General features: G+C 41.9%; 1 protein-coding gene across 4 annotated transcripts; it reads right to left on the bottom strand.

Annotated features, from left to right (window-relative positions):
* Positions 1-115: 115 nt before the first annotated feature.
* Positions 116-18,774, bottom strand: qki2 (QKI, KH domain containing, RNA binding 2). 4 transcript variants are annotated; one of them, XM_053866583.1, is made up of 9 exons: positions 18,250-18,774; positions 13,626-13,774; positions 11,522-11,638; positions 9,169-9,312; positions 8,012-8,099; positions 7,560-7,844; positions 6,733-6,756; positions 5,269-5,343; positions 116-2,602 (listed from the first exon to the last, which is right to left on the bottom strand). In XM_053866583.1, the coding sequence occupies exons 1-9, from the start codon at positions 18,389-18,391 to the stop codon at positions 2,580-2,582; spliced, it is 1,047 nt and encodes a 348-aa protein (XP_053722558.1). In that variant the 5' UTR covers positions 18,392-18,774; the 3' UTR covers positions 116-2,579. The 4 variants fall into 4 exon arrangements, with proteins under 4 accessions (XP_053722558.1, XP_053722547.1, XP_053722566.1 ...); XM_053866572.1 differs by having other exon boundaries at positions 5,269-5,346; XM_053866591.1 differs by lacking the exon at positions 6,733-6,756 and having other exon boundaries at positions 5,269-5,346; positions 18,250-18,773.
* Between the last annotated feature and the right edge of the window lie 3,349 nt (positions 18,775-22,123).

The following is a 22,123-nucleotide window of genomic DNA, read 5'->3' on the forward strand; positions in this document are numbered from 1 at the left end:
TTGTTGATCAACTTTAATCAGAGAAAAAATAAATTTAAATTTTAAATAGTATTGAAATGTGTAAAATAAATAAATAAATAAATAAAAATCACAAATCGCTACACATGAGCGTGGTGGAATGTGAAAAAGTGTAATGCCAAAAAAGTGTAAAAATCAAAATCATTGTAAAAAAAATTCCAACATTTTGCACATAGTTGTACCCTCTTCAATAAAATGCACTTGTTTTAATCCTTATTTCCCAATGGTGAATAGAGAGTAAGTAAATATGTGCTTGCATTTTGCACTTTTATCCCTAAACCTTTCACTGAAACAGCCCAGGACAGGGGCAAGCGACCGCTCAGGTCTTCACTGAGGTTAGTGAGCGAGAGGATGGACTGTTGCACAATTAAGAGTCAGAGGAGAAAAGAAGCCACAAAGTTTGTTAGTTGATCAAGTTTAATCAGAAAAAGTTACTGCTCTGTCTTTATTCATCCGTTTGTAGCGGACAGTTACAGTCACAGATGTTATCATCTCTGTTAGTGAGACACCGACAAGTTAATTCAGGGAGAGAAGGCACAGGGGTGAACTTTGACCTGGAAGAGTTCAGACAGCAGATATAAGGCGGCGACTTCATCTCTTCAAATGTCATTTAATGTTATTTTTACAAAAGCAAAATATAAAAAGTTACAAACTGGTTACGCGTCCAGGCACTCGTGTTTAACACTAACATGCAGATATTGTTTTAGAATATGAACAAGAAACTGTTTAATTGCACTTACAGTTCATGTTTTGATTTTTTTTTTTTTCGACAGTTTTCAAATGTTAAACCACTGATAAAGTGCAAAAACTCAACACAGAAGGAGCAGAGGGACAGTGGTGACTGAAGAAAGACGCCACTTGTTCCGTGATTGTGTCGGATGAAAAGGCATCGTTGTGTTTACAGTTGGGCACATGGAGTGTGTGCGTGTGCGTGCGTGGGAACAATGTCAACATTTATTGTTTGTTCTTTTTGCTGACTTGGCCACTAACTGTCCAACCAGTGCAACCATTTTGATTCCATACGACCAATTTGTTTGTGCAGCTCCAGGTCCACTTTCATCAGAAACCAACTTAGTGAAGAACTTAAAGAAGTTAGTGATGGTAGGGAATATATGCCTCTACTGATCTAAAATGTGAACAGACTGTTGACTGAAACTTGTTGAACCTTTGAGAGGCGTTCAATTGAAGGCACTGTCTTTGACATGATCGGACTTCTGTCTGAAGTGAAACATCATCACTGTCAGACAATCCAGGATGAAAGTATGGATGAGTACAGTGCAAGGCCAGGAAGTCACATTTCAAGCATGAGTTAAAGGCTGCAGTTTAAGTTTAAGCCAAATAACGTGCATAAAAGTCCAAATTAAAGAGGTCAGGGTTCGTCCCCCGTCAATATCCACGATGAATTGAAGTTACTGAGTTGAAAATGTGATTCTTAAAAAAATGATACTAAAACTTCAGTGTTTGGTTTAAACGTGAGAAAGTCTTGATCGTAATTCAGACTTTCATGTTGAGGAATTGAGGAAGTACGACGTGTTTGAGTTTGGGCCAAGGTTCATGTTTTGCTACTTTGCAATAAAATAATCCAAATCCATTCTTTTAACAGCTCCATTCGTTCACCGTCTTGCTCAAGGACACCTTGGCAGTCGCTGGCAGAGCCTTGAATCAACCCGGTTCCTAGACAACCGCCCTAACTGCTCAACTATGTCATCTTCTAAGGGAGACCATGGAAGTGCTCGAGTCCGGCGCCAAGTCATTAGTCTTGCTGGAGGGAACTTGGACGTGCATCTAGCAGAAGCTGGAATCTAACCAGTAACCTTTTGATGACCAGGCTCTGGAATCACTTGCCTGACTGAAAATAAGATCATTTGACTCTTACTGACATGAAGACTTTTTACAGACGAACCCTAACCCTAAAGGCACTTCAGCTAGAGTTAGCATTGATTTAGGAGAACGTGGTGTTTGAGAACAGCGTGGCCCTTCAAAGGTCAAAGAATGGGATTAAATGGAATCATCAGAAACACTTGGTGGTATGAGTGGAAGGCACTTTAGCTGAGTTCCAGGCACCTGAACAGCTGAACCTCCCCAAAAAAAAACAAACCCTAGTATGAATTTCATTATTGCATCATGGGCGTGGCCAGTTTCTTATGTGGCTTATCATGATGGAAGAAATAGAAAGGCTGGTTAAAAGTGAAAAGTCCTGGCACTGCAGGGCCACTTGGATGGTTTTCCATCATGTGTTTGGCAGAGGAGACAGAACCAGGTGTAATAACGTCAAATGAAAGGCTGAGTCATGTGACAGGGCTGTGGATACAGCGTGTCCTGAACAGGTCATCGAGGTAAATGCACGCTCTAATAAAGGCACGTTTGGTGGAGATAGGACTTGTCGATGGGTGGGGTCTTGTGGGTTAGTCCAGGGGTCCCTGTCGTCCGGGTGGTCAGTTGTTCCCAATATGCTGGTCTCCTGGTTGGCTGAGCTGCGGGAGAGGCGGGGCCGCGGGCCAATGAGCACGCCAGCAGGCAGAGATGGGTGGGTCATCAGTGGGCGGAAAGGTCAGAAGGGGTCATGGGTTAGTTGCCGTGGCAGCTAGAGTTAGACGGACAGAGGACAGACAGACCAGGAAAGGAGAGGAGGAAAAAAAGGGCACATAAAAGGGGACATAAACAGAAAAAAAAAGATAGAAGAGAGATTAGTGTCAGCTAGTGGCGTCAGGATGACAACACGGCAGATCTACTGCAGTCACACAGCATGAGAGGCTCACATCAACTCCGGGGAGTTGACATAAGGAATGGCCAGCTAGCAGAGCCCTCCAGTCATGTGACTGCCGCTCTAGTGAGGCTACTCATGCTGCTCTAGCTGCTCTAGCAGACAGACAGAGAGAAAGATGGTGTCATGTTGGTGAGAGAGCAACCTTCACGTCCATGGAGACCAGCTCCTGACCGGAGCGGCTCATGTTTAGCAGAAGGTGGTTCACAGTTATTGATTATGGATTGATCACTATGAATTAGAAGAGCATCTAAGCAGAGAGTAAGAGACGGCAATGAGAGGTTAAAGGATTGTTGTTTTTTTCTTTTTGGTCTGTTTTTTAAGAAGAGCATTTTCACAAAAGACAATCTAACTACAAGAATCTCCAGGTTTTATTTCCAGATTGCTTTTTCAATAATCGACTTTATTGCCTTTTAGTGTTTTTGTGTACAACAGGAGCGTCGCGGCTCGCACACATATACATCTCGTAGCTAGCTAATTTCACTTCTATTGCATAAAACAGTGGTGAGGCCTTGAATAGAGATGGTCACCTCATCTTAAATACAAAGCAAAGACACTGCCGTCATTGCCACCGGTGCGGCGGTGGCTAAAACAGTAGCTACACACTTCTTGAATAAACTTTAACATGGACACTATAAAAAGCATACCGTAGAAATAAAAAAAAAATGTACAAACTAAATAAACTATCAAATACAACTACAAGTATTTCCAAGCGGTCCCATAAGCTTGATATAAGCACTTTATATCCCTATATACACATTTGCAGCTAGATACATGGTAACAGCACCACTCTGGCTAGGAAACATATGAAAGATGTAAACAGTCCCAATGATAAAGTCCAGTGGGCGACTGATAAGACCACAAACAACCATATTTCATACAAAAGAGCTTGTAACACAGACTTCAGTAGTTATCACACTCTGTGTTTTAGTAGTAGATTTGGGCTGAGCGGCACGCGCGGCACACTGCGGTAAGTTTGTTCGACTCGCTGAAATTGTACCGTTGTCGTTGCCACTGCTCGTCACCATTGAAGAAACGGTTGAGTTTTCTGGACGCAAAGCGGTTGTCTCGATCTGGAGTGTGAATTTTTTTTAACAAACACTAGTACATTTTCATGGCAAGTTTCCATACAGTAGGCCTGATAGGCCCTAACCAACAATGACTATCAGAGCCTAGAAAAGTGAGCAGCACTTTGCTCATAAATACGCTCCTCATCACAGCAACACTGCTGTTTTATGGCTTTACACAAACTTGGCAAAACACATTGGAAGCCTCTGCAAAGGTCCATTTACAGATTCCGAAAAGATTGATATGATACATCATGGTCTCGGTCCAAGGGTTTTGCAACGACTCAAAGAATCTATTTTGTAGGCTTTGGATGCGCTCAGCCATGGGTCTGCACATCTTCAGTCTCTCGGAAGGCTTTAGCAGGACTCGACCATCTGAAGGCTCTATACTGACCCTAACTCCATGGCAATTGGACCCTTCTAGCTAATTTGAACAGAAGACTGACCTCAGGAGTGCTGAGCGAAATATCTTACAGACCATTGTGACCTTCACACTCCAGATGAAACACTGCAGTTGTACTTTATTAAAATCTCAGTAAGAAAAAGCTCCATCCATACCTGAGCTTCATGGAATGGTGAAACTATTGTCAAGTCTATTTATCAAGAAATGGTTGTTTAGGGTATTTAGCAAGTGTATTATTAATGTTATTTTTAATGCTACATTAGCATTTACAGTTACAGACTGGTCTTACTATGGCAGTACTTTGTATCACATGTGCTAGCCGTATAATGCTCAACAGCATCGTCGAGATAGAGTCCAAGTGACAACTGCAACGGTACCTTTGCGTTGATGTACCGTCATACCGCCCAGCCCAGCTAAACCTCCATAATGCACTTGAATTGAAACACAGTCACTGTTACTTTGAGTATCATTGGGCACAACACAGGAATTGCTTTATAATAAAAATAATATAATAATAATATAAAAATGTGGAAATCTCGTGGAATGAAAATGGGTATAAATAAAAACTTCCCGCAGTACTTGTTGGGTATAAAAGAGAAAAGATAAACAACAACAAACAAAAAAAAGTTCTGAGAGCGGACTCCAAATCCAGAGTCACGAGGACCGAGTCACATGAGCGATCCACTCTAATTGAGAGAGGATCCCGAGGAGCTTACAGAGCAGGCGCGCACAGATAAGTGCTGTTACTGTGGACCCCTAACCAATTCCTCCCAATCTGCTCACTTATTCCTCTTTTACTGCAACGAATACTGTTTTTCTTTTTTTCACATTTCACACCGAAGCTGCTTCAGTGTGTGACACTTTGCCGGATACAGTTAATTCTTATGTAGGCATGCTGTATCTCAGACACATGTAAACTGGTCCATTCCTCCGCATGCACACTCACTAACACACAAACACACACACACACACACACATGAACACACATACATAAAGTGGCTGGTGAGCTAACTAACCTCTGTCTGTGGTCACTACCCTTTGGTAAGGATGGATTCTCTTGTCGTGGCGTCGTACCTTAGTGGTCATGGCACCTGCTAACAGCGCGATGACATTGCCAAAACAGAACACAGAAGGTTACTCATCAGAAAAGACATCACACAGTCTAGCCAAGGCACCAACATCAGCGAAACCCGGAATTCACACAGTGTTGGAGGCTGTGGGTGAAGATTACGTCAAACATCAGTGTGTCTTATGCCTCACGTATGCTACCTTCCATAGTGGCAGTTTTCTTCAGCGAAAAACACGGGAACACATCGCTAAGGTTAATGGAAGAACAGACAAACAATCTGAAATAGTATTCTCAGATGAAACATTAAACTTTAACAGATCTTCAAAAATACAGAAATTCAATAAGCCCTCTGAAAAGACTCGGTTCAAGGCCCGTTTACGGGCTCATCAAGTGCTGCCAAGTCTGCTGAAACACTGTGAAGACCCTTCATAGACTCTGCTAGGACTAATAAAACAGGCTATCTAGTCGTTTCAGAGACTGTAAAAGCAACTAATGAAAAGACTCTTTAAAGCTCTGAATTTCAGAGATTTCAAGAGACTGGAAGAAATCTTTGAATATCCTAGCCAGTCATTGCTAAAGGCGAACGCTTAGACGCCAGCTTGTTACTTGGTCAGGGTCATTCAGCCATAGCTGGCGATTCATGACTTTTCACGATTCACGGCTACGGCCTCACCATGAGTACACCAAACTCAGCTACTTTTCTAAGGATTATCCTCCAAATTGGTTAATATATGTATACATTTTATTAAACGTACTTTCTAGCAGCTACGTAAGCCAGCCCTCACAGCTTATATTTACATATACTCTGAGTAAAGTCATACAGAGAGCTACACTGTCATATACTTCATGATATATCTCGAAACTAGTAATGGAGATTTCATAACACTGGTACGGTAAAAAAATGTTTCCTTACACCTTTCTGCAAGGACTGTAGCGTAGTTAAGGCATAAGAGACACAGTGTTGTGTTGTGGTCTTCTGTTCTGTCTTCTAAAGAGTAAATTACTGATATGAATCGCTAAACTTGAGCTTTACTTTGAGTATTCGGATTAAAAGTCGCTCCACAGAATTGCCTTCAGTATGAGCTTTGTAACATATATTAATCACAAAGGGCGTGCTATGATGCCTATGGTGTTTCTATAAAATGTGTTAAAATTACAAGCAGAAGCTCAACTAGAAAAAAAGAAAACATGTTAATTCGATTATGATATCACACCGCAACTCTAGTCCGCTAACACGAGGAGGACAATGACGGATCAAGGCAGTGGTCACTTCACTACTCGACTGCCAACTGTTGAGCTAAGGTTTGAGCGGCACAAGTATAGGGGGATTGGGAGGGGATTTCTGCAAGCCAGTCCAAGTGTGCTAGGAGGGGGGGTTCTATCGCTTAGCCTTTGGTTGGGAAAGCCATACCTGCAAAAACACAGGAAGAAGGGACTATTAGCCCAACGAGGAGCTTCAGCATGCAACTCTAATAGCCATGGATGTATTACGAGAACTGGAGGTGGCTGCCAGTTTGCCCCCATCCTAACAAGATAATGAGCTTCCTCATTTATCCCAGACAGTCAGGCCTGACACTGGCCCCAGATCAGTTAGCTACACAGCCTTGGTGCTAACCAGAATGTCCATTTTTTTGTTTTAAACTTTACACTTCCTACAATTAACCGTGGAAGATTTTTGCAATGAGTCAACGTTCGTCAGAAGCAATCGTCCCATGACCAATTTAACTAAGCGCTTACTGTGAACCTAAAGACAGCTTTCCACCATTGTTTGGTGCCCATTTGCACAACCACTGCTGTATAGTCATGAAGTCCTGTGACAAATCACGCTGTAACATCAGTCCAAAATATATATAAAGTGTCCTTTATAAATGATAATAACGTAATAATAACATGCTTTTACTTTTATTTGGCGCTGCAGTCGGTCACCGGTGATTTCAGACACACAGGAACTCGACATTTATCAACCACTTTCATAAAACCTGAATTGAACTTGACCATATTAAGTTGGTGAGCCATGGCCAGCTAGGAAAATGTTTAGCCTTAGCCTTTTTTCCTCCACGTTTGACAAAAGGTGGTGAAATTCTTTCCCCTTTTGGTTGTCATTCTCTCAGGTCATCGATTTTAGGACGTTACGAAGCGTACCTAAATACTTGGACATGACTGCCAGCTATGGTCTCCAGGTCTCGTAATACATCCTGTGTCCATGTAGGGATGGTGTGAGCCGTTGCATTTACTTACCTAAAACTCCAGTAGAGTCAATGGGGTATTCCAATATGGAGGGCGTGAGTGTGTACGGGTACTCGTAGGGTGTGTATATGATACCCGATTCTGGTCCTTGCTGCACCAGCGCAGGGTGAGGATTGCCACCCGGCACTAGGGCGGAACTCTGGATCTGACGAATCAGGGGCATGATGGTGGGCGTTGTAACAGGGGCTGGGTTGCGAAGGGTGGGTGGCAGGACTGGTGTGGGGCCGGTGATGATGCGAGGAGCCTGAGGGGTCGCTAAAGGAAAGGCAGCAGTAGCTGCAACAATGAAGCCAGAGAGCAACAACAGACAGGGAGGATGGGGAGAGGACGAGAAGAAGACAAACGGTCTATTTAACAGCAGAGACAGAACCATTGTTTACTTACAGTGGACTCCAGTGCTGAGATCCTGACACCCACCCACCCTCCTTCACATTGTCACTTACGTGTCTTGACGTTGGCGTCTCTGTAAGTTCCATTGAGGATGGCAAGCTCCATCAGCTGTACTTTCTTTAGGTTGTCTTCACCCTCTGCCTAGGAAGCATACAGCATTTATATCAGCTGTCACAGCTCAACTCTTTAGGCAATCCTCAAGGCAGAGACACCAGAAAAGATTGAGAGTTGGTAGACCCAGGCCACCGGATGAAGACCCAGAAAAAACAAGGGAAGGAGACAGAAAAGTCTTTCACAAAGAAAAAGAGACTAGAATGAAGAATAATAGAGTAATACTTTGGCTAATGTGGCTAGAAGAAGCAAATCAAACCGAATGAGACATACTAAACTATGCCCAGAGTTAAAGTCTGTGTGAAAGTAACAGGTCTACAGCCTCTTGTCAGAGTTTAGATGGGGACATAGCTGAAGCGCTAACATGGTTTCATCAAAAAAAACACGAGCAGTAGCCTCATAAACAAGGCTCGCACACACAACGCAGAGTGGCTGCCAAGTTAAATGATGTCAAAGAAAATTGGACTTCAGAGTGGAGCAGAAGCTGATTGGTGACCACTGCTGTCGAACCCCCATCACACTGAAATAGGACCCCCCCACAGCTCTTTTCATTCTTACTCCATTGTCGCTAATAATGCTGAGGAAGAAAAAAAGGAAGGAGCAAAATGATTGCAAAATACTCTGGTGTGCCAACAGCAAAAACTGTGACTGTGCGACTCTTGTCTACATGTGAGCGAGGGTGTATTGGCCAAGGTGGACTGCAGAATGTGAGAAATGCCCAGTAGTCCCATCACAGCCTCCACTTGTGTGGATGACAACAACAACAACAAAGAAGGGAGAGAATACTGTAGCCAGTAGTTGGGAATGAAGTGAGTTGTGAAGGAGTGAAAGGAGTGATGGAGGACGAGTGAACAGACTCTCCATTGATTCCCACAGCCTTTCAAACAACCCGGGGTTGCCATGGCAACCCCTTTATGCCTGTTCCCTAATTACCCTAACCCCTTACACATACTCTCTCATACACACAGAGAGACAAAAAGACACACACAGTTTTTTGGACGGACAATCCCCAACCCCCTTCCATGCATACCAACACAGTCCGCTCTCATCCACTGGACGTGTTTTTTTTCTTCCATCTGTATTTTCCAGGGATACTCACTGCGGGTACCAGCAGTTTCTTGACCTCGTTGATGGCTCGCTGCAGTTTGATCTTGGCCCGGTTGTGTGTGTCTTCCACTGTTATGAGGACGTGTAGGTCCTCGCTCAGGTGCTCCCAGTTGGGTTTCCCTCGGTTCATCTCCTCCTGAAAGTGAAAACAAATGTGAACAATTAAAGCTGTGTGCACCTTCAGTGGGATGTTAGAGAAAACCAGATTATCCAGAGGGAAGGCAAGCAAACACAGACATCAGCTGAAAACTTCAAAGGGGCAAAGCTTCACCAACAACTTCCAAACCACCATGGTCACAATAGCTCTGACCAAAGTAACAGAAAGATACTGGACATCAAATGTATCATGTATCAAATGTATGATATTGTCCATTCAATTCGACATCTTGATGAACAGAAAGTGATTCTCTCTGGGGCTCTACTTTCAGGCCCACGCTCCATCTGTCCAGCCCTTTAAACAACACCCTCCACAGACTGATTTCTTATATAGTTTTCCATCTATGCCCAATGAGTTTGACCTTGTGTGTGACCCTGTAGTTTTTTTTTATTTATCATAAACAAATCATTGAGAGACTAAGGTGTGAAAAGGACCACAGCAAAAGAACCACCTCATCTCTAAAAAGCCGAGTTACACTCTTCACTCTTCTGCATTTCCTCTGTGACTGATGTGAGCGCTCCAGTCGATAAAAAACAGGAACTTTATCCATGACGACATACCAATGAAAGTGGACCCTCACTATGTCCCATCACAAAGCACAGTTTTATGTGCTGGTTTGGCATGTAATCAAAGAGCTTGGATTAGATCTCTTTGCTTGTTGGGTGAACTACAACATTCTATTATGTAAACAAATTAGAATAGAAAGCACGTGGAATATTGATTGTCGATTCTTTTGAGAAAGGTTTAAACAAAAAAGATCTCTGATTATTTATTTTTCTTTTACAAAGATTTATGTTGGGATCAAGGTGGATCTTCCATCTCAGCTGGCAGATTGTCTGGCCTGTTGATGTTTGGCCAAGTGAGATGTGAGGTTTTGAAGAGCACTTAAAGTCAACATCTTCTCCTCCCTCCCACCGTGTCCATGTTTTCCTTCCTCTCCGTCTCTGTGTGAGACTCTCCAAGGGGCGTACGAGGAAGGGAATGTTCCTGAGAGAGAGAAGGGGGATGGAATGCTGGACTTGCTCCACCTGCCGTATGGAAAAGCTTGAGGCGACTTCATCCAAGAGCAAACACCAGGGGACAGGAAGGGAGGACAGATGGAGTGAACGCCAGGAGAGTAAGAAGAACCAAAGGTTGAAAACTGCTTGTCTCAAAGCAGCTTTCTGAAGGCTTTGTCAAAAGCTTCAGAAACTTTCCAAAACTGTCCAAAAAATGTTTTCACAGGGCCTTCTACTAATAGTCTTGATAGATATAAATATGAACTTTTTTAGACTTTCTATACAAGTTCCTCATTATGGATTGATTCCCAAAACCTGAGTCAAACCAAACTGCTGTATCGTCTATTAGGGAACTGGTCCATTTGATAAGACTGATGAGATGACCTTGTGCAATTGTTGTTTTGGAGCAGCTGGAAGACAGAGTGTGCCAAAGCCAAACCCGGTGCCTGAACCATCTATTGTAAAAATCAGAGAGATTTGTAACAAGTAAAATTGAAATATGGCACATGTTCCCTTGCTGACCACCTGCTGACAACTTGCTTAAATAAAAATGTTTTTCTACACAGTTATTTACGTACAATGAAAAATAAACTAATAAGTCAACAATGACCATAGCATGACACTAAACACTTTACCATTGTGGTTGTTACATTGCAGAGCACAGGAATCCCCTCAAGCGCCAACAACAGACTTGGAAGCATCAGTGCTGGACAACCGTCATGGTGAGTTGCAGATTGGTGCTTCTCACTCGAGGACTGTGGCTCTTCTGGTAATTTTTGGTAGTTCTTAATGTCTCAGCACACTGTGAAGATTTTCCTTCATAGTGGAGATTCCAGATTTTTTTTTTCCAAATTCAATTTTTTCCAAACCAGTTTGCCAGAGTCTCTGTTATCATTTGTAGCAGAATCTGTAGGTATTCAGAGTAAATATGTTTGTTTCTTTGAACAATTTTCACAGTGAAAGTCCAGTCCCAGGAGGACAAAATCGTAAGGATAAAAGGATAAAATCATCCATTGACCTTAACTTTGACTTGTTCTCATGGAGACCTTCAATGAAAGAAAACTCAGGAAGTCCAACACAAAAGAGAACCCTATAAGCAGGTGGGTGTTAGCCACGGCATTAGCCTTGAAAAGGTCTTGGTATTAATGTCTGCTGTTGTATCAAGAGCTGAGTTTATTTCGGCGTTGTACCTTCTTCTTATCTCTCATGGAGCCTTTCCCTCGTACCATGATCTTGCAGCCAGTCTCCGCCTCCAGTTGTTTGGCTGTGAGTCCGCGTGGGCCAAGAATTCTTCCTACAAAGTTGAACTACACAACATAGGGATAGAAAAAAACACAATCACTATGTGTTGGTGCATTTGTGGTGTGTGTGTTGTGGTACTCAGAGGTAAAAATAGCTCACTATTGGGGTGTTGGAGGCATGAAGGGACAGCGGTGTCCTCTCAACCTTATCTGTCACTACTTCTGAGTGATTAACAAGACAGCTGCTTGTGAATGTTTTGGTGTGTTTGTGTGTGTGTTTGCTGTGTCTCACACCACCTTTGTCCCGCCTCTTCCTTGCTTATGCCTGGACTCAAGTCCCCCAGAGTTCCTGTCATGACATTCCATTTTGACCTCTGACACAGAGCGCCACTAACCATCCTGATAGAGGAACTGCCATCTAAATTTAACTTCACTTGCAACCATTTTCCGATGTGTGTGTCCTGTTAGAGTCGTGTCATGTGAGTGCGGACAGCCTGTCATTGTACTGGGTGATTGGCGAGCTGATGCACAGAGAAGCACCATGTGACCTGTTGAATCTGGCTCACCACCGCTAATATTCAAGTACTTAACTGTACTTGGCATCGCTGAGCCGAGATGTTTTGGGATCTATATTAACTTCAGGGCAGATCACCGGATTTTGTATTCAGGGAAAGAATTTGTCTACAATGTTCAAGATGCTATAAATATCTGTGATGCAAACATCAACACGGCCGCGACAAAAGTTCAGTTTCATGTCCGATTTTACCAACATCCCACAGGGATGAGGAAGTATCTCAGACTTAAAAATCACAGGACAGGAACTCTGACTGTGATGATGCAGCAGCAATCCATTTCCTGATAGGCTGCTTTGTCATGTGAGTGTCTTAGGATTAAATTAAAGCAGTGGTTTCATTGCCAGTTCAATCATATCTAGTGCTTTAAGGTGTTTCCATTATTTTGTCCAACCCCTGTATATTTAAAAGACTTGAATGGTTCCTGTTGCCTTAGGGTTTTAGGTAAAGGCTTAATGCTCATTAATGAAATGCTAGAAATGCTAATATGCCTGAGCATACAAACCTTGACAGTAAAGTGCTAGTACAACGGTATTATAGTAACTAAATCATTTATTTCTCATTCACACAGATGGAACATAGTACATAACAACTCAGTGCACATGCCAGGCCAGGTGTGATGAAGCCAATGGACAAAAAAAGTGAGTACTTTATCTTGGCACAAATAGTAAACTATTTTTGCATGACACAGGTATTACCAAGAATACAAATGAAATGTTTGTCTAGAGTGCCCTGTCGTGGCCTGGCGACCTGTCCAGAGTGTATTTCTGTCCCTCTCCTGTCTGTGTGAATGCGAAGTCAAAAGGTAGGTGTGGAGAAGATTGAGAAAAAAGTTCCTGCAAAGGGTAACTTCAAAAGATTCCTACCATGCAAAAGCGGCAAAGTGGCAGAGCTGACACAGCTGACGTGTAAATCTAGCTGAAGTGCAAATAGAGCTGAAGCGCTAATATGTTTGAAGCCCATCCACACTTCAAGTGCTAATCTGACTAATGTGTCAACGTAGCAAAAGGCTGATAAATCTATACTTGATCTGGCTCGTAAATTTAAATACAATTTCTAATCTTGATATAATGCACATTATATTTTCACCTCCCGCCCTCTTCACTTTCCCCAGCTTGCTTTTATGTCAATATGGCATCATTAGCTATTTGTCAACTACATGGCCATAAAATGCCCTCAAAAGCTCTGTTGCTTTAATACAACACACTGCTGAAACATGTATTAGAATAGACTGAACCTGATTAAACTCTGATGTCGTAGATTCTTATTGAAAACACTTCGACAGCATTTTTTTCATATCAGATGAAGTCACTGGGTGTGAGCAGAGTTGATGTCATGATATGTTTCGTGCTGAGACAGATTTTAAAGCCCCAAGTCCCACAAGCCACACTGGCTACACATCTACTCCAGATAATCCTGCGATGTAGGAAAGTAGCTAAAATCCACACATGAGACAAGGCGCCACAGGATGGTACACTCACATCAGGGTACTCCTTGACCGGCACGTAGAGCTTCTCTTGAAGTTGAGCAACTGGACCGATGGCTTCGGGAAGCTCCTCCATGTCCCGCCCGTTGAACATTCCTCCATTCACTGTGTCGTTGTACATGTCTTTGCGTACCCGGCCAATCTCTGGAAGAAAGCAGGTAGAGTGGTCGAGGCTCAGTGAGGAAGCTAAGACAGGGCTCCCAGTGGAACATTTCTATGGCTTATATGCTGACAGCCATTCTATCATACCTGTGGCTGCAGAACTTCTTGCTATGACATCTCTATTACAACTGAACTGCAAAATGCCAGGCCAAGTATATGAAGGAGGAAATCTGACATCGTCACATACTTTAAATGAGACATTGACTATGAACTTCCTATTTTGGGGTGAGTGACAAACTTTGTTTGGGTTTGTTAATGTAGCATAAAAACAACATATCGACGACAACAATTTATAACATGTGCATGACTTGTGCAGATACTTGGCTTGTCCACACGACATGCCAAATATCTGATCTTTATTCCAGTCTTTTTCAAAAAAGTGCTGTCATTTCAGGAAAAATCTGCATCATCACAAAATCAACTGCAAATAATTCACATGCCCCGAGAATGTGGTGTTGCAATCCTCCTGGAAAAATGGAGAAAAAGACACGCGCATTAAAAACGTACCTGCTGAATACAACCACACACCACCATATTACATATTCATATTTTGTTTGTATTTGTCCACTTTTATCCAATTATTAAACGAGCGCTTGTCATTGGCTGAAGCGTAGCCACCAAACAGAATTAAATTAAGTATGTCATCATTCTGGTTTGCTCTAGTTGGTTTGACTAGATCAGATCCATATTCTTATAAATATTCCCTGAATTCCTATGTTAAAACCAGGTGTAATATAAGTTTAATTTTAGGATGTAACTTCTCTCTTTATGTTTATCTTAGCTAGAGGACTTCAATGTTAAAAACACAAAAAAAAAACAAATTAAAATGTAAGTTACTCTGAATACCTTCAAATTGCCATAACGGGAAAATGTCAATGTTGCAAGCAGACAGCACATAATGCTATGATTCTAATTTGAGCAGTGTCAAAAAGCCTTAATCCCACTAGAATGTGCTGTTGCATGTTGGCAGCATGTTTGCACAGTAGCATTTCAATACCAGGTCAGGCTTTTCAAGAGTCCCACTGTTGGTGTTATTTATTTAAGTATGTAATGAAGTTTTAAAAGTTGAACGTTTCTTTAGACCATTTTTGACTCACAGTGAAAGACAAACATCAAATTGAAGTCAACTATCGGGTACTAAAGATACCAGCATAAACAAACAATTTTAAACTGAACTAGGATTAGTCTTTGCTGAAATCAGGTGGACAATCATTACTATAACAAGTGATAGTACGCCTGTCCCTCTGCCTGTCTGTTTGTTTAGGGTCAACCCAGTGACCGATGCTAAGCTAGCCTCTGATGCCTTTGTAATGACACGCTAGCACAATAATAACTGACTGCAGCAGCAAACACACACACACACACAGGGTCGGGGCAGAATGACTGCCTTGAGGCACAAATATCATCTGACCTCAGCAGGCTGACAGGCACGTCTCACCACTCTGACAGTGATAAAGTCTGACCATAATAACGTAGGAAGCTATAATTACAGACACTGCTAGAGTGGCAAGTATGATCCTCTAATAACCTATTCTGACCTGTCGCACACAAAAAGTGACTATTAACAACACAAAAACACTCAAACCAAACTATGTGAGGCGTCGACAACCAGATCTATATATTTTGTCATGTATATATTTAGGTGATGACAGTGCCGGACAAACAAATCAGACTGTCTGGTGGATGGGGAGTTGTTCCATATTAAGTGATATACTACACTTCCAGCACATTATTTACTATACCCGAGACGCAAGTCATTATCAGATGCATTCTGAGTCGTAAATCAACATCCCAAATGTTTCCTGACTTAAAACCTGATGTAGGCTACATGGTAAAACCTCTTCCCTTCAATTGCAAAATATTTTGGAAACACTTTTTTTCACTCTCTTATGTCTAGGAGACAGTGTTCTGGGCAGCCAAGACTCATCTGTGAAGTTATTTCGTCTGATCCAACAGACCGACCACTGCAGCTTACATCGTTGACAGAAACAGTCGTGGTTGATGGTGCTTACGGACGATTCTAAATTGAATTATCCGACATCAATCTATGTGACAGTATGACTTGTTAGTAATATGCGTAACTCCAGTCAACGACAGTCTCGAGACTCCAATGTAGACCAGCAACAGTTAATGCTTTATATTTTTCAGTTTCTTGGTGTTGTAGTTTGACTAAGACAAATGTCACATTACATGATTTTAAACCATTACATTGGCACCACCATGGTGCTGCAAGTCACTTGAGTCAAAAGTCCCTATCCTGTAGCATGTGTCGTTTTGGTACAAAATTATATTCATTGACCTGTTAAGACCTCTGTCAACAGAAATGCGTGGTGTTTCCCTTGTTCAACTTTAGACACACTAGCTGGAGCTGTGTGCGGACTGAAAAGGTTGCCATGATTGAGGATAGCATGAACCGCTTATGTGGATTTGGTCACAATAGTAATGTATGAGAGTCTTCAGAGACAACGAGGCTGGATGAGCTTTCTTGTGCACTGTAAGCATGTCAGTGACATGGCTTCTGATGGTGAACCCTGGGCCCAAATCTTGGAAAACTTGGATTTTTGGTTGCCAAGCTGGCTGGCAGTCCTTGATGAAACTATCACACGTGATACTCAGCCTAGACACAATAATAATGATACTTTCACTAAGCAAAAGCATGTATACCTGGAATGAGAAACGCCACGTCTTACAGCGATATGTATGGCTCCATACATAATATCATATAGCCTTTCATTTATATGAGCTGGTCACTCACCTCTCAATAACTGTGGTGCAAGTTAATAAATGTTCCATTTCTGAACAAAGCATAGAGCCCAACCCTTATCATCTTTTAAATGTATCATAAAAATGCACGGAATAAAAAACTAAGCTTTATTCAATTACAAATTAAAAATATAACTGAGAAAAAAATATAACTGGTCAACGTTTTTCAACTCTCTACTGACACAGGCAACATGAAAACAACACAAGCAAAGTTTTTTTAACCCACTTGTTTCAGGAAGGAACTGTCACTGATGTGTGTTTTTGTATGCAAGCATTCATTGAGTGATGAGGTAAAGAAAAGCATTTCTTCAGGGCTTGTTGGCTGCCTCAAATCACATATTTTGCACAGTGACACACTCGTTCCAGCTCAGGGATGGGCTGCTCAGCCTTCACATAAGCCTGCGCATTAGGTCACTGAGAAAGACTAACAACTGTCTGTTTGTTCCCATCACCAACTCTGTGTGCACGCGCATGTGTGTGCGTGTGTGTGAGAGAGAGAGAGAGAGAAAAAGCCTTCTTGTATGTGTTTGTGACGACCAAATGAATGCATCTTGAGTATAAATGGAAATAAACAGTCAAACAAAGACAAACGTGCAATGCCATTAATAGTGCTATTTTCCCTGTTAGTGAACGGTAGTACCGTTCAGTATGGAACTTTCTGCTGCGTCCCTTAGCAACCTGGGAAGAATCCCTGCTGTTTAATGGTCATTCAATAAAGCGAGTCTTTTAATGAACAATTTCGAAACTCGCTGTCAAAATGCGGAGGGTTTAATGGGAAGGTTTGGTGTTTCTAATGGAGGATTGTGCTTCAACTGCATCTTAAACTAACTAGGTGATTTTTTTTACACTATTGCATTCTATAAAATGTAATAAGGTCAGTGTGTCGTTGCTGTCCAGATATGTTGCTTTTCACATTAGTACCTTATTTCGTCAAAGTTCTTCCTCTATGCTTTATGGTAATGTAAGCATTCAAAAGACATCAGGGAACTTTTTTGTCACTTAAAGCCTATGTTTACAACTAATAATGGATGTTTGCATCATGTACAGCTCATTTCTCTTATGGATTCAGACATCTTCAAAATAACTTCACAGATCAATTTATCATTTGTAAATTTCCAACCGCTGTATTAGACATTCATCCTGTATGTGTTTTGGTTGTGGAACTCCAGTGTAACAAAGACAATGGTTTTGGAGCTACTCATGTCCCATGAGTTGTCACAGTCCATGACATTTTCATGCATCCAGTTGCAGGTCTGTGATTTGCTGCTGTTTTATCACTGTCAAATGATTTGATGAAGTAAATAACTGAGGTGGTCAAAAAGCATGATTGACCAAACTTTTCAAAGTTTTCCCTGGGTACTTAAATGACACATGTCTCTCACCTTGATATGTTTCAGAGTCAGACGACATTGGCAAACCAATAGCAACATATTAACGCATTATTTATCCGAGCATTTTATTACTTTAAATGTGTTGTTAATTTTTCTACTTTGGGAGGGTTTAGGAATTAATTCCTTCATTTCCCCAGTTATTTCAATAAACTACTTTAAACTATGACGCACAACTTTTCCATGAATTCATCTGAATGTGGAAACGTTCTGAATGTGGAAACGTTCGAAATAAAAGTGTATTTAGAGACTTTTCTCGAATAACAAATCCATGAATTCAAGATTCGAGAGACGACGTCGTGTTACCTTCATCCAAGAGTCGCTCCAGATGCGTGAAGATGCCGCTGAAGTTGGGCAAAGAGCTCATCACCTTCCGGTCGTTCATCAGCTGCATGAGGTAGTCCGGGTTGGACTTGGGTCTCTCCTTCGCCTCTGTCTCTCCGACCATGATGAGACCTGAAGAGTCACCTGGCTAACTGGTTTTAAAAAAAGTGGAAAAAAGACAACCGGGGGGGATGAATGAATCGCAAGTGTCCCGGCGAGGGCGATGCGAGGACCGCACAGGCTTCCACCCGCTGACCGCCGCCTCTCTCTCTCTCTCAGGCACCAGTCAAATTTCAGCTCCGGCGAGGTATCAAAACTTTTCTCCGCGTTGGTATCTGAGTCGTCCGCCTCCGCAAACTACTACTCCGGGTTTGAAGAAAGTTCCTCCGAGCGGAGTTTCACTTGAGTTGGGTCGAGTTCGGGTGCTTTTCCCTGCAGGACCAGAGTGGATGTTCGGCGTTGACTCTGTCATATGATTTTACACTGCAGTTCCAGCACGAGTCAGGGGCTCGTGGGCGCTCCCGTCAGCCGAGGGGCGGGGGGCTCGCGCACGCACGCTCCCGCCTCTACTGTCTTCCAGGGTCAGGCGCGCGCTCGCCTTGTAACAATGCGGCATCTCAGACTGAGGTATGCGCACCTGTCGCGTGAGTGCGGGTGCGTGGGCAAATATACTTACGGAGTGACATTGTGGCGCTCCTCAGGACACTCCAATGTTTTCTCACTGGACTCTCGACACTTGCTGGAATTGTGAGCATGTATTCACATTAGTTCCAAACTGAAAACGGTGATTAAAAAAAAAGCTGCAGTCATGTCTTCACAGATAACAAACAAAATGAAAGTCTAAGCCTGTCATGGCGTTAAACCTTTAAAACTATTGCTACTATGACGTTGCAACAGGTGCTGCTTGTTTATATGTATCAGTCCCTGTCAGCTTGTCTATTGCATTCACCTCATTGGAATGGTTGCATCTCTTGGCTATTTAGTTCTGAATCTAAACAATAGTTTTATTGACTGAAATGTTGACAAAAGTATTCTGTCCTGGGTGAATGAGTGAATGGATTGATGTAAGGAATGATGAGTGGGGGGTATGAATGGGGGATTGATGGTTGAAGAATGTATTAACAAATCACTGAATGAACAAAAGGAAAACGGCAAAGCTTTAGGGCGTCTATCCACTGATTTGACAAATGCGGTGTTAAATTGAGGCAAATTGAATGCAGAATTTATGTATCTGTTTTTAAAATGTTCACCATTGTCATATATGACAAAGTAGATTTTGTGAGAATAATTTAGTTACTTCATTTGATGACCTTAACTGTTATATATACTGTTATATAGCAGGGCACTCTGAAAAAAAAAATCAGACTTCAACCTGTTGGGTCCTGTGAAACATTGCTTGGTATCACTTCCGGTAAAGCGCTTTGTGTCAACAGGGAACATTATGGGACATGTAATATGATTTTCTCCTGCATATTTCCACTTCAAGGTCACGGTTGGCTGTCCCCCTTGTGTACCCTGAAATAATACTTGCGTGTGATGTGTGTCCAGGTGTCAGTGGCTCACATAACTGAAACAACAGAGCTAAAGAAACATTTAGATGTGAGGATCTAAACATGGCGTCCTGTAAATCACACTTGTACATGCTTGTACTCTGCTCAGGGAATGCTTTATTGCAATTCAACTTATGATGGAGGCGTGTGTGTGTGCGTGTGTGTGTGTGTGTGTGTGTGTGTGTGTGAGGAGCAGGGATTGTAACAGTGCAGCATGGTAATGGCTGGTCAGCTGGTATGGCGAGTATTCAGGGCGGGGGCAGTGCATTGTCCTCTCATGGCTCCAACAATGACCCTCTGAGAGTAGACCACACATCTACCAGTCACCGGCCTCTCTCTCTGGAGCTGTCTCTCCCTCTGGCTGTCTCTCTCTCTCACTCAAGCTGTTTATGTCAAACGATCTTTCTCTCCCGATAACACAATCTGTTGTTTTATCCTGGGGACTTTTGAAATGGCGGACACCCAGCACATTCTTTTATACAGTATAAAAATGTAGTGTAATTACACACGATACCTATAAAAAGTGGATTGTTAGTATGTGTTTCAGTTGAAATCGTGAAATATGCTGAGTATTGTTGTTCAGTGTGTTCATCAATGTAGTACATTAAACTACATGTGACATTTTAAACTTCCTTACAACTCTATCTATCTATCTATCTATCTATCTATCTATCTATCTATCTATCTATCTATCTATCTATCTATCTATCTATCTATCTATCTATCTATCAGTTCTTCCCTTATTTACCCTTCAGCCTTCCTTTGGAACCTGTCGTGTCTCACGTTACAGTGGCGTCCTCTAGCGTGCCTTTTATGTACCTGCTGAATCAAACTGTTTTCATCTCAATGGTAAGATTGAAAGAAATAAATATTAAAACGCACATGAAACAAGAGCATCCTTTAGTTTTCTTTTTAAACTGGTGGAACTCAACTAGCAGGTGAGGTGAATAGGGTGACGACCTTTTCTGTTCTGCTGTCTGTTAAAAGTAAGAGAATAAAAGAAGTTAATAAGTTGGACAACCATCGGGGGAAATAGGGAATAAATATATTGCAAACAGCTCCTTTTCAATCCTGGATTTAATAATGCTTCGTCATTGTCACATATCATAAGACTTGAAATCCAGGTTACTACTACGTGATGGACTTGACACATTTTTTCCCCCACAGGAATGTTTCTATTGTGGAGCTCCTGGTTGATCCTGCTGCATTAGATCACCACTCCTGACCTGTAGGTGATAAATCTATCCAGGGGAGTGTTATCTGTGGACATAAGAAGCTTGTGTGCGATGGCAGAACTGTTGGTGTACAGGAAAAAGAGTAGTTTGTGTAAATGTGCAGACCCCTCACACATGCCTTCATTTTTAAGAAGTTATCCATCATTGAGTATGAATATAGTGGCGCCACCAGACAATTTCAAATGTCTGGTGGCATATCTGTGCTTGCTACTGCCTCAAGAACTGACAATATGCAAATACTAGATAAATTATTAAACTGCACCGTTTAAGAAAAGTCTTTACAGTTCTAATAGAACCTCATATTAAGATGAGTTGATTCTAATCCTCGCCTCTTCTTGTTAAAATCTAAATCATGCAGTAGGTCTCCAACGCCACTTAAGACTGATGGAAGATAGAAGCCATCTTGGTGGTTTTTATACCATTTAAGAGTTTCTGGAGAGTTTTTCTTGGCATATCTGTGATTCAGGATTTGTTTTAAGAATTCTCAGACATTCTCAGAGAGGGAGTTAAAGAAGATGTACTACCAGCGGTTATTTGGGGCCATTTCATGACCTTATAAAACAAGGGAAGATACTATCAGGTGTTGTGTCAGGGCTGTGAATATTGACGGAAAGGGGAACCTGACTTTCTCTTGTTGGCGTCTCTCAGTCTCTGTGACGTGAGTCCTGCAGCTGCTCACTTGCTCTACAGTCCATCATGCTAATCTAAAGCCGATAATCAGTCTTATCTACTCAGCGACGGTTATATGCTTTAGTCCAAACCAAAATACCAGCTAGTTTGTCCTCTTTAGCAATCCTGTTCACTCTTCACAGCACCATGTCTGCTCTTAGCACGGAAGCTACCAGCTCTGGGTTTTTTAACTGTCATGTACCTACATTATTGTCATGAATATTTAGCTAAAGAAAGTGAAGGGGTGGAATTTACTATTGTTTTTGTGTATTCTCCTGATACAGTTCATGCTTTACTGCATGGGAAATAAAAAAGACGACACGAAGAAAAGCCAACATTTCCAGCTAAAATAATGAGCAGGAATTATCAAATAAAAATCACAATAAAAAAAACATGCAACTA

This window comes from Synchiropus splendidus, chromosome 1 (assembly GCF_027744825.2).
Source record: "Synchiropus splendidus isolate RoL2022-P1 chromosome 1, RoL_Sspl_1.0, whole genome shotgun sequence".
In the NCBI taxonomy this organism is placed as follows: Eukaryota; Metazoa; Chordata; class Actinopteri; order Syngnathiformes; family Callionymidae; genus Synchiropus; species Synchiropus splendidus.

What these genes read in the sequence shown, in the direction of transcription:
- qki2 (XM_053866572.1), bottom strand. Translation starts at nt 18,391, where the DNA reads ATGGTCGGAGAGACAGAGGCGAAGGAGAGACCCAAGTCCAACCCGGAC. An exon ending in GGAGCGACTCTTGGATGAAG is followed by an intron (nt 13,775 to 18,249) that starts GTAACACGACGT and finishes GCTTTCTTCCAG; the next exon opens with AGATTGGCCGGGTACGCAAA. An exon ending in AGACGCCAACGTCAAGACAC is followed by an intron (nt 7,845 to 8,011) that starts GTAAGTGACAAT and finishes TCATTGTTGCAG; the next exon opens with CTACTGCTGCCTTTCCTTTA.